We start from the raw sequence: 12,067 nt of genomic DNA, 5'->3' as shown, positions 1-12,067 counted from the left end.
CAAACAGTAAGTTAATAGAGAAAAATAGTTTACAATATGCAAGTTGATTTAAAGATGAAGAGCAGAATATTGCTCGCAGTTTACAAATTAGAAACACAGGAACTGCCCAATTGTCAGCAAAAACTGAAACACTCTTCTCAGGCCCAGTGCAATAATACTCCATAGATTCTCTATGTTCTGGTGAGTTTGCTGTAATGTCACAGTGATTGAACCAACTTTTCGTCATTTTGGCAGTGTCGGCAGGCACCAAGTCCTGCTTGAAAATGAAATCTGCATATCCTTTAAGCTTTTATGACACCTATATAGTTCGAGTTTCTCTTTTTAAATTTAACTACTGCAATTAGTTCACTTTTCAACATTATTCAAATTCATTGAGATGCACCTGTAGGCTTGCATATGTACGTTTGTAGCGGTAGCAGTTAATTTTGGTAGCACATTCAGTGTCTTTCTTCTTCCCTTCTGTTTGGATGATGGTTTAAATAACAAATTTGTCAAAGTGTCACATGTGCTAACGCATAAGTAGGACAAATCTTCCCTTTGTGATCAGTCCTTGACAAATGCTGTAATACCATGATACAGTATGCTGACGAGACGCTGTCAAGAAAAGAAAAACAGCTGAGTGAATCAGAAAATTATTTTGTTAGGATTGAAAAATAAAACTGACCAAGAACAAAGTGACCAACTTTTTAAGTTCATGACAGAGAAGTTAGGCTTCTCAATACCCCAAATGTCAGATGTCTGATGTTGTCTTGATATAAGAATCCAAGCACAACATAATCAAGTTGCCATAATTTAAAAGCCTTCCTCCCTATTACCACGGGAGAGCTGCTGTGCTTATTAAGGATGATTTAATTACCCTTGTTTGGCATCTTAAAAATGCAGCGACACAGACTTAAATGTCTCCTCTGGGAATTTGAAGCTTGTTGCTTTTTGTCCCTCTGGCCTTCCTGTAGTTGCAGGCAACGCAGCGGATCCAGTGGCAGGAAATGTTAGAGCAGCACTCTGTTGTTGTAACTCCACACACCTGTAGGTCAATGGAGAAAGCTGATATGGAGGTTTTTTCATTAAGGTTCCCAGCCCACATTTCATTCATTTAAAGTTGTCCACGCCTCTCAGTCTGTGTCTGGACTCTCCCTTTCAGAGAGCACAGAGGAAGGAGAGGTGTTGGGTTCCACAGGCCAGGGAAGAAGCTTTAGGAAGGTAGTTTTAACCAAGAAAATAGTTTTAATCAGCTCAGGAATCTGTGAAGTTTTTAGATGATTAACATGCTAACTAATTTAATGGTTACACTTGTATCCAATTAGTTAAATTCTCTTCAGGGTTTCTTTGAAAAACAAAGTTTAGGAAGCACGGATCCAGATCTTGCAGGAAGCATGCATGGATAGAGTCACAAATGAATATAGTCTATCTGCACCATTGATCTTAGTCCTGGAGTCTCTTTTGTAATGTCATTATTCCTCCGAGTCCTGAGCACTTAATCGTATCAAGCTGTGTCAGGGAGGAGCGGGAGTACCCCCGATGTTTTGCTTTGTTTTGAAAATGACATAAATGAATACAAACTATCCGTCTCTAAGGAGGTTTCCTCTAAAAGTCCTCCTGGCCTCTCCTAATGCATCCAAGCCAGTGCTGTTGCTCTATCTCCTCGCTGCAACAGGCTGCCAGGATGCTCCTTTATTTCCTGTTAAGATTTCAAACTCACTCCAGGGTGACGTAATGTTCCTTTTGTCTTTTACTAAGCCTGGCTTTTCCCTTTTACACACCACTGCGGACTTACATTTTGGTAAAACATCTAGCTAAGCTTTGAAACTGTTTGATCTGAAAGGCCATATATAGATGAGCAAACAGCATCTTAGTCTGGAACTTGTACTCAAGCAGTTCCAGATCGATATCCGCCTGAGTCCCCTGACTCCTTTCAGGCCAGTCATGACCTTAATGGATCTCCCTTTTAAGTGAGCTGTGTATCACTGACACAGGTCACAACCTTGATGAACCTTTGTTTCGTATTCCTGAGACTTTAAAAGCCTGAAAGGCAACACTCGAAGCCCCTTTGTCTAAATGATTGGTCTGGTTGCTTCGACTGCTTGAGTGTCCAGACGAAAGAGGTGTACTGCATATTTAATGCCAGTGATGAACAACCTGTGCAATTGATTACCGACAGGAGGACGATAATAACTGACCAAAATAAGCTCAGCTCATCCCACTCCACCAAGGTTGTTAATGGAAAACTCTTGAGATCTCATAAATTCCCCATACTCATGTGGCAGCTGAGTTCCTTTAGTGATTGGCAGCTGAAATGCTGTCATGATGTTGTACTGCCCTGCTCCAGGTTTGGTGATTGTAACCTGGGAAATATTTGTGCTTCACGTTTTACCAGCAACCAAAAGGAAATGGTAAAAATCTGAAAGGACATCCAGCATTTTTTCAAGTCACAACAACATATCTATTAACCAAGTAGATACTTAAGTGAAAAGCTACCATTAGCATACCACAGGTAAAACACCATTTATTTGAGTTACATGGTTTAGTTTGAAAGGAAACCATTATGTTAGCATAGATTTGGTTGCTTAAGTCAGATTTCGAGCAATCAGAATGTTTTTTGCCTTAAAGAGGGGTTATAAAGCCTTCCCAGATTATGAACATAGCTATTGAGTAACAATGCTAGATGTATTTATGTAAACTGCTCAAAACGGTTCATTCTGAAATTAGTGCAAGATCTCAACGAGATCTTTACCAGACTTGCTGTAAGGATGAGGTCATCACATCTAGATCTCCTAACTGTTTTAGGAGATCTACATGTGATCTACACGGTAAAAGGGCCTCAAACACAGAGGTCTACCTCTTGGCAGGCCTCCAGGAAGTTGGCCAATCAGAGAGAAGAGAATTCTTAGAGCAAGGGAGCCTTAAAGAGACAGTACCTAAAATGAAACTTTTTTGATCTGTAAATCATACAAAGCTACTGATAGTACAACAGGGATGAATACCCCTTCTTTAAAGTTGGATAATTTATTTATCAATGTATTCACTACTGATTGTGTTTTCAATCACTGTTTCAATAGACTGATGTAAATATGATGAAATATTTATACATATATCAACTGACACACATATTTTAGGGGCACCACTGAAATTGATCAAACATCAACTATCGGATCTTTACAGGTTGCAGGATAGAGCACAGTGACGTCTTTCTGGTATTGCACATCCTCAATTGTGGACCAGATGCATTGCTAGCATGGCTTCTTCACTGAGGATAATCTGTTTATCATGTTCCAGAAGTCTAGAAACAAGTTTATCTGCCGTCTTGCTGCCTCCTCTGTCGCTTTGACGGCTCCTCACTGCTGCGTACATTGTTTTCAGAGTCAGCCTCATGTTGTGTTGCATTTTCTGTATCACATCAATCTCCCACTGTTATCCTTTCTGACGCCCTATCTCATGTCTACCATGCAGATACTGTCATCACCTGTCTATCAGACTTGTTGTACACGTTAGGTATCTGATTTTAATGCCATCGAGCCTGACTACACACGCAAGGGAGTGCCCAAAGGCCATTTACAGTTGATCTAATTTAAGGACAGCACACGACAGTTGTTTCCTGTATCTTTGCTTGTCATTATCGACCTTCAGCCTGCTATAGACGAGGGTGTATTGAGAAAGACATTGGTGCTCTTGTAGTAAAAGGGGAAAGCAATATGTGTGTGTCAGAGCATACTACTAACAGACCTGCAGCTTTCTTTGTTGTGAATGAAAACAAGTTGCCGCCTCGCACCGCTGCCCCTGCGGCGTCTGTCACGAGTCACCAAGGAAACGGCATGACCAGCCTCACCCAGCTGTAATGTTTTTATCAGCTGATGCCTCAAAATGACAAAGCCCTGCGTGGCCTTGGCTAACAGCAAACATCCTGGCCCTGAGAGCTCATGACACACATTTACCAGAGATCTATCTCTACAAATACAGCAACAAAGCCTTGACTTGTGAATGCATCAACTTTAAAATCACCTCCATCAATGAGGCTACAGATGAGCCAAGGTTTCTGCTTCAAGCATCAGCTGACTGTTGCTTCGCTTGGTAAATCAAATGAGACACAGTGTGCACATCGAACAGCAAGACCTTCTTTCTTCAAGCCTAAAAGCTTGATGTGACATCCTGAGCTCAAGATGGATTTTTTTGCGATCATTTTTAGGGCTTGAATGTTAAAACCATTTTACTGCATGGGGGTTTGCTGCTGCTGAAGCTGTTGTATAATGAAAATAATAGGGATGCACTGATCAGATCAGATCCAGTTACTGGACGTTGGTCTAAGACAGATCTGATATTGGGGGCAAAGGATTGATCCATTGGACTTATCCGCATCATTATTTGTGTCTGCATTTGCCAATACCAAAACCAAGGTATCTGTGTCTGTATCAGGATTGGCCTTTACCAATACCAAGGTATCTGTCTATGTATTGACCAATATCAATACCATGTTTTGGTGTCTGTATTAGCTGATACTAAAACCAAGGTATCATTGTCAGTATCCTCATCTGTGTCTGTACTGGTATTGGCACATATCAATTGCAAGGCACCAGTGTCATTATCAGTATTGTTATTGGTGAATATCAATAGGAAGGTATTAGTATCTATGTCTGTATATGTCTCAGCTGATACCAAAACAAAGGTATTTATTTCGGCAATTCTTAAATATCTTCTGTTCTTGGAATTTATATGTATTTTAGGACAGTAAAGCACATTTTCCCACATCTGCAAGATGCTACAAGCCAAGTCATAAACCAGTTAGATCAGAAAAGGATCAACAGGGAACTACCAACGAAAAACAAGAGAAAGTTACAGCCTTACACATTTATTCTGTAATGCAAAGCCTTTACTACTCATTAAGTATTTATTCAAAAATTTCAATTACCGTATTTTCCGCACTATTAGTTACACAGTTATTCCTAGTCTGGCTGATCTTGTGACTTATTGTCAGGTGCATCTTATATATCAAATAGGTGAGGTGCTCTGTTATTGGGATACTTTTATGGAAAAAGATCACTGAAGTCATAGAGGGGAAATATTGATGAGGAAATATCTCATTGGTCTCGTAAGCACTGCCTGCTGATGGAGGCTCTGCAGCTCAGTCTTCCCCGGCTTGGACAGCCTGACAGCTGTGTTCGACCTGACAAAATGTTTTGGAGAAATAAAAATCTTGCATCTTCACTCTCAGTTGTAGACACCTTTTCAGGATTTTATTCACAAACTAGTGTCAAAACTGCTGTAACTTTGTTTAAAGTGAACGAAATGAGTGAGAGGACTGCACATAGAGAGGAGAAACTGAAACTTAAGTATAGTCACAGATAGGAGGTGTTGTAGGAAAAACATTTAAACCTCCTAATATCACAAATACTTACTTATCAAAGTTTTATATAAGTAGTTCTCTCTACAAATACTATAAATATACCTGATCATTCTAAATGTGACTTATAGTCCAGTGCGACTTCTGTATCTTTCCTCTTTATTATACACGTTTTGACTTATAGTCCAGATAATACAGTAATCAGAAAGTCTATTACTAATGTAAAGCAGAATTTTACTGAATTCCACAACACAGTTTCCATGTTGCATTTGAAGTGTCCTCCACTAAACTGCCAAAGTAAAGATGCAAACAAATCAAATGGTAAATATTTGTTCTAACAGTTAAGTGTAAGAGTTACTTGCAAGTTGCATGTGTGTGTTAGCAACAAGTAGTAGTCCTCACTCCTGCTCTCATTGCCTCCCTTGTCCTCTGCTCATCTCTCCTTCACTCCTTCCTCATCCTCTCCTCTCGTCCTGTCCCTTCCCCCCTTCACAGACAGGCCTCCATAAACATAGCTGCCTCCTAATGTAAACACCAAAGACACTCTGACTAGGCGGGGAGGGATGGAGCAAAGAGTGATGGGAGGAAAGAGAAGGAGTGGCACATCAGTTTCCCTTATTATCCCAGTGAAAGCTCTGAAAATTGGTTACTCGTGTGCCTCTGGTGCAGCATTTGAAGCACAATATTAATTTTGAATGAATCCATAAAAGCAGTATTTTTCTTAATTCTGATCTGGTGCACGGAGCGGGGGAAGTGGTCTTTGTGGAGAGCTCTCATAGAAATGGTGGTGAATGAAAATAATTTGGTTTGACAGAATTTATGGATTGATTGGGCTTGTTAAAGCGCACACACAAACAACACACCAAGCTAATGTAGGTAATGGATAGATAAGAACACCCAGCCTTCTGCAAATCCACAAACTAGCACACACACACAAACACACACCCCATCTCTGTATCATCTTTCACGTCCTGCAGAGGTCATAAAACATGGTTTTCCCATTCTGCTTCCCCTCCCCTTGTCTTTCAAGCCCTCTTTGTCTGCACACACACCCCCACACATATCACTCTACTGCAGGGTTGTGGGTCCACATTTAATGCACCCAATTACTTAGGCCCTCGCTTCTCTGGCTGCTGCATTACGTCAGGTTTGGCAGGCTGTATTTTTAGCTTGGAGATGCCATTGGCCCTCTCTCCCTCCCTCTTCGTGGATTGAGTTACCACCCTGTTGCTAAAAGAATCCAATGGACGCCTACCCGAGCTGCCCTCGTCCAATCACAACACATCGAACCACTGCGTAACAACAAAAGCAAGCATAAGGAAAACCTCGGTCCATTAAGGTCTACATGAAAAAATGGTGGAGGTTGTAGCATGTTGAGCAACCACTCAGACTGCACGGTGGTCATGCATGCTGAGTACGAGGACGTTTCTTCAGATTGTGGTCTGAGGTGAAAACCTGAGTGCCAAACCTTAATGCTAGCTTCTCTTAATTTCTCCCAGGCACATGAAATGACAAGGTCTTAAGAGGGAAAAACTGTGTGCAGAGCTAAGAAAATTCACAAAAGTTTATTTTTCAGTTTGATCCCTCTCATTATTTCTGCCGTTAATAGCAGCCATACTCTTCAGGGAGCAGTTTCTCTGAAAGTAGCAATGAAGTTGTGATGGGCACAGCTGAGGCATCAGAGTGGAGCGTTGACAGGCAGACCCCATGCTGCTTGAGAAACTCTCAGAGGGTCTCAGAAAGAAAGCCTGGAATGTTTTCACTCCAGCACTAAGTGTTTCCCCTGGAGTAAACAGTATAAAACCCAACAGCTTGACAAACAACCCCCACCTCCCCCAAATTGATTCACACAGTCCCGGGCCTTCACATTGAGATGCTGGTGGCCTTCTCTTCTAAACTCTTCCAGTAAATCTCTTCCTCATTCCAGTTTCCTCTACTCACATCACAGCACTCTTGTTTCCTGCTTCTTCTGAGCAGCCTCGACCTGTTGTTTCACCCACTCACCCGCTAATCCCATTCATTCAGCTCTCAGATTGAGATCAGCAGGAGAGGGTCAACAATGCACGTTGGTGCCCCTGTGTAAAGTTAAGGTCAGGTGAAACAATAGCAGCACATGGAAGCAGAAGGCCACTTAAGGTTTCAGTTACCATGGCACCAAGCTGCTTGACGGATGGATGAGGTCCATGCAGGAAAACCATCAAGATCAGTGATGCCATAATCACAGTGAGCAGTGTGTGCACAGTGTCTGTGTGTATCTTTCATTAAAAATATCAAAACACAGTAAAGTGAAGTTATGCACACTCCAACTGCTGTTCAGCTGCCACGAAGGAGAGTAATTTCATTATGGTGCCAGTTTTTCCATTAGTAGCTTTGGCCTCCCTGATGTAATATGTTTATCTGAATTTACATTTGCATGATTTGTTCCAGGATTGTAAAACAAAGTATCTGCATTTCTCAATGGCAGTGTTATAAGCAACATTTAGCAAAATGGACTCTGTAGTTCTGGTGATTGTCGTATGTTATTATTATGGGCTATCTTTGTCGGGTGCCATTTTTGAAACGCAAAACTCAACCGAGCTCCTGTGTCAATAGAAATTAGCTACTTAAAGTCTTTTTTTTTGACCAGACTTGAATTGTGTTTATCTTTGCCACTCATTTTTCTCCCATTTCATCCCAGATCTCTTGTCAAATAGAATAGAATAGAAAATACTTTATTTATCCCCGAGGGGAAATTCAGGAGTCACAGCAGCAATCAAGAAAACAAAAGTAAGAAAATATATAGAAAGTGCAAAAAGGTCCATAAGAAAATAGATGCTGACAGCTTGTCCATCATCCTCCAGTTCAGCCAGCCTCCACCTCCACAGGGTCCAGGACTGAGCTTCTTCAGCAGTCTGTTCAGTCTCTGTCTCCTGGATCCTGTCTGCTCACAGCAGGTGAAGCTCTTCCAATGTGACGTTGGTGTTTGGTGTTAGCTCTGTTAGCCATGTCTGTGAATGGCATGATGCTACTCTGCCCTCTGGTATTCCCTCTGTTGCTGGGTTAGCACAGCTAGCTCGTCCATCTTATTGGAGATAGATCTTATGTTCCCAATAACGATGGATGAAAGGACAGGTCCATGTCGTCACTTCTTAGCTTCTACCTGAGAACCAGCACGTCATCCTCACCTCATTCTCCTCACCTTGTGGGAAGACATCAGGCCTTGCACCAGTTAGCATTGACATGCTGCAGACTGCTAACAGCTGAGTTCAAATGTAAACAATGCAGCCATGGTTACATGAAGGATCTCCAGACAAACACAGGTGCAAAAATAGTAAAAATATCACTGAAGACAAAACCAGTTGGGTGTCCATGACCAACAAATGAGCCATACAGAGTGATAATCTACTCCAAATACAAAGATGACGAAAAAAAGACAAAAAAGTTACGACAAAGAAAAGAGAGTTGCTGCAACAGGCAGCCACAACCAGCAGGGTGGTGCCTAGCAACGGCAAGAAAAACATGTGACATGGTGCTCTCCCAACTTAACAATATTATAGATATGCCAAAGCATGAGTTGCAGTTTGTCTTAAACCTGAATGATGGCTGATATTACAGAAAAGATTATTTTGAGTTACAAGTCGCTGAAGCACAACACCTTTACTGTTGTAACTTTTCTTCTATTGCATCAAAAGCGTAAATTCATATCCAGTATAATATTGATCAGTCCTGTCCTCTCAATCAAGCTGACTCTTCAGTCTTTCGATGAACCAGCTCATATTGATTTGCTTTGGACTCCAGGATGACTTAGCAGACTTTCTGCTGTGTCTGGACTCTGACTATGAGAGGAGAGACGGGGGAGAGAGACCCGCAGTGAGACAGAGGATAGGCTGGAGAAGCAATGATGGGGTGTGTGGGTGGAGGAAATGAGACACCACATTGGGAAGTGCCTTCCTGGACTAATGCCGGAGTAATGACATCACTACTTATGGGGGACATCTGAAAGTACAATAGACTAAACACTGTGAACTCCATCAGCAAAGTTTGGGATGACCATTACCCATGATCGCTTGAACATGAAGTAAAAGATATTTTTACCTTGTTGACCTGCCAGAAACACTTGAAAATCTTATGAATGTGTCTTGTAAAGGTGGTAAACTGATAAGACACCACTCTCTGTGCATGCAGTGTGCTGCCTCTGTATTGTTTGCATTACACTTTGTGGTGATTAGCAGCTTCAGCACTATCCTCGTGTTACTACTCTAGAAACCAGATCAAGTTGATCCACAAACAGCTGCTTTGAGTTCCCTGAAATCCCCGCGGTTTTCACCTTCCCCTTGAAGTCGGGCACAAACAACCATGAGACCTCAGGTTTGTCCCCATTGTGCTCAGTCCCTGCAGAGCAAAAGCCTGGGAGCCAGGTGGGGTTTTGGGTGGCTTGTGTGCGCTTTAAAGGGATCACAGTGTGACTGGTGAACAAAGAGGGAGATATGAACCTGATATCCTTGGAGTGTCACACAAACAGTCACGTCTTTCACACACTCAGCTGTCTCCTCCCTCTCACTTTGACTGTACCGCCCCTGTGCAAACCTTTTCTTTGCCCCACTCTCACCCCAAATGTGACCCTTTGCCCTGGGGGGATGTTTGACAGGTTCAGGTCAGTACTGTGTGACTGACACATATTGAACAATGTGTACATGTTACTGCTTTAGACTTAGACTTAGTTTTAGTCTTTAGACAAAAAAAATCTGAAAATGACCCAAGGAACTGGGTTGAACCCATCAAAAAATTTGCCAGATCTTCTATACCAGTGCCAAAACAATCTATTCTACTGTTGTTGGTGACTTTTGTTTTGAGCTTCTAGTACCTCCAGGTGCATTTGTCTTTTTTTTCAGACTTCAATCATCCAGTTCTCCAAACAACTGAAAACAAGAGTCATTCACAGATTAAGCTGTGGGGCATTGGCAGAGAAGATCTGGCAAATTGTTCATGAGCACAACACCCATACTCAGCTCTTCTGCTAATCCCACAAATGTGTTGAAAGGGAAGTTAACAGACTTTCAAACAGTATAAGATTTAGTTTCATTGTTACAACAAAAGAAAAAAAAACAAAAAAAAAACAGATTTCTTCATATTTCAAAAACAAATCTTTTTGTGTTAAAGTTATTTTAACAGAAAAATATTGTAGATATCTAATGTCACGTGGCCCACCAGGGAACATTTTATATCTCAAAACAAAGCTTCCTCAGATCATAATCAGTGAATTATTGCAGCTTGTCATCCTATCTCCATCACGCAAAAAAAGTGATTAACATTTAACAACATAATTTTCATGAACCAAATGAACACTGCTTGCATTGTACCTAAGACTCATCTGCTCCTCTCTTTTCCCCTGTTTGTAGATGTAAAGAAGGACTGGTCAGACCACGCTTTGTGGTGGGAAAAGAAGAAGACATGGCTGCTGAAAACCCACTGGACATTGGACAAGTACGGCATCCAGGCAGACGCCCGGCTGCTTTTCACGCCGCAGCACAAGCTCCTGCGCCTCCAGCTGCCCAACATGAAGCACATGAAGGTCAAAGTCAACTTTTCGGATCGTGTCTTCAAGGCCGTGTCCGACATCTGCAAAACTTTCAGTAAGTGAATTTGTTTTAAAAGTGTTTTCATGACTGTCATCTCTGAATGTGGGAAAAAGTCACTAAGAAAACTCACAATTAGGTTAGAAAAATTTCACTGTGATGAATCAGACTAAGTTAATCGCGTCCTTCCTCACGCTTTGTTTTGATTCCTGGTAGTTTGGTGTGTTTAATAAACACACTCTGAGCTCTGTCGTCTGATGTTACGTCTCCAGACTGGTCGGCCACCGTTAGGAGCTGTACCCTTAAAACCTGGGCTCCAACAGTCTCACAGGAATGTTTAGTAAACAGAGATTACCAATCTGGTTTATTGCACAAGCACACACTGAGGCCTGTAAAATACTTTGCTTGCTTAATCCACTCAGATCTTGTCCAATAACCCAAATGCAGCAGTCCCCCATGGTGCGACGTAGACACTCTATCAATATCTTCCATCACTGGCACCACCCTGTCCTCTCACAGAGGTCACAGACCAGACCCCTGTGATCCCTGACCTGCTAACGCCCACTTTTCCTCGCCTCAGACCTTAACCTTTGCCCCCTGCCTCTTACTCACTGTCTCCAGCAGTTTTTGCTGCAGCCTTGACAAATATAAGTCAGACAGTCTCAGCACACCTGTTGTGCTTTTTTCAATTAGCTGTGGTAGGGATGCAGGATCCTGGGTAGCAGACGTCCTTTTTTTGAGATAAGCTTCAGAAGGAAACACTTAACAGAGCTTTTTTAGAAAATGAAATGTTTCATGATGCTGTTGTCAAAGGCTAGCGTAGGACACAAGGAGTAGCTTGTCTCTTTCTCAGCCTTGTTAGGAATGTGTCCACTGCCTCGGTAATAAATCTGTTTTCTCTTCGCACAAATTCAGGACAAATTGCTTTTGGCTGACATTGCCTTTGCAAGGATGTGGTGAGATGTAGCACAGCAGCTCTAACAGGCCCCTCAGTGGGACCTGCTCTACTGTCATTGCTACTAGATGCTACAAAAAGAAACTGTACCAAAAGAGAGTCAAAAAGTTCAAGTTTAATTTGTGACTTATCTGACTTACAGACGGTTTGATTTGAAACAATTTTGTAGCCTGGCCAAGCACAGACAAGTAGCCGTTCAGCTGTCCTCAGCTCTTGAAATAAGGA

The 12,067-nt window shown here is 41.9% G+C and overlaps 1 protein-coding gene across 4 annotated transcripts in view; it reads left to right on the top strand.

Moving 5' to 3' along the window:
- The window catches only part of fermt2 (FERM domain containing kindlin 2), a 46,483-nt gene that overhangs the window by 8,983 nt on the left and 25,433 nt on the right, over positions 1 to 12,067 (top strand). For all 4 annotated transcript variants that reach the window (XM_074692571.1, XM_074692570.1, XM_074692572.1 and 1 more), the window contains exon 3: positions 10,711 to 10,944. In XM_074692571.1, coding sequence (XP_074548672.1) covers positions 10,711 to 10,944 — 234 coding nt within the window. The remainder of the gene's footprint in view (positions 1 to 10,710; positions 10,945 to 12,067) is intronic.

The sequence above is a fragment of the Halichoeres trimaculatus genome, unplaced genomic scaffold, assembly GCF_033239565.1.
Source record: "Halichoeres trimaculatus isolate MK-OKI-2021-1 unplaced genomic scaffold, fHalTri1.1 fHalTri1_scaffold_17, whole genome shotgun sequence".
NCBI classification, from domain to species: domain Eukaryota; kingdom Metazoa; phylum Chordata; class Actinopteri; order Labriformes; family Labridae; genus Halichoeres; species Halichoeres trimaculatus.
The sequence above is the reverse complement of the archived record's forward strand: the minus strand, read 5'-3'. Positions and strand labels throughout refer to the sequence as shown.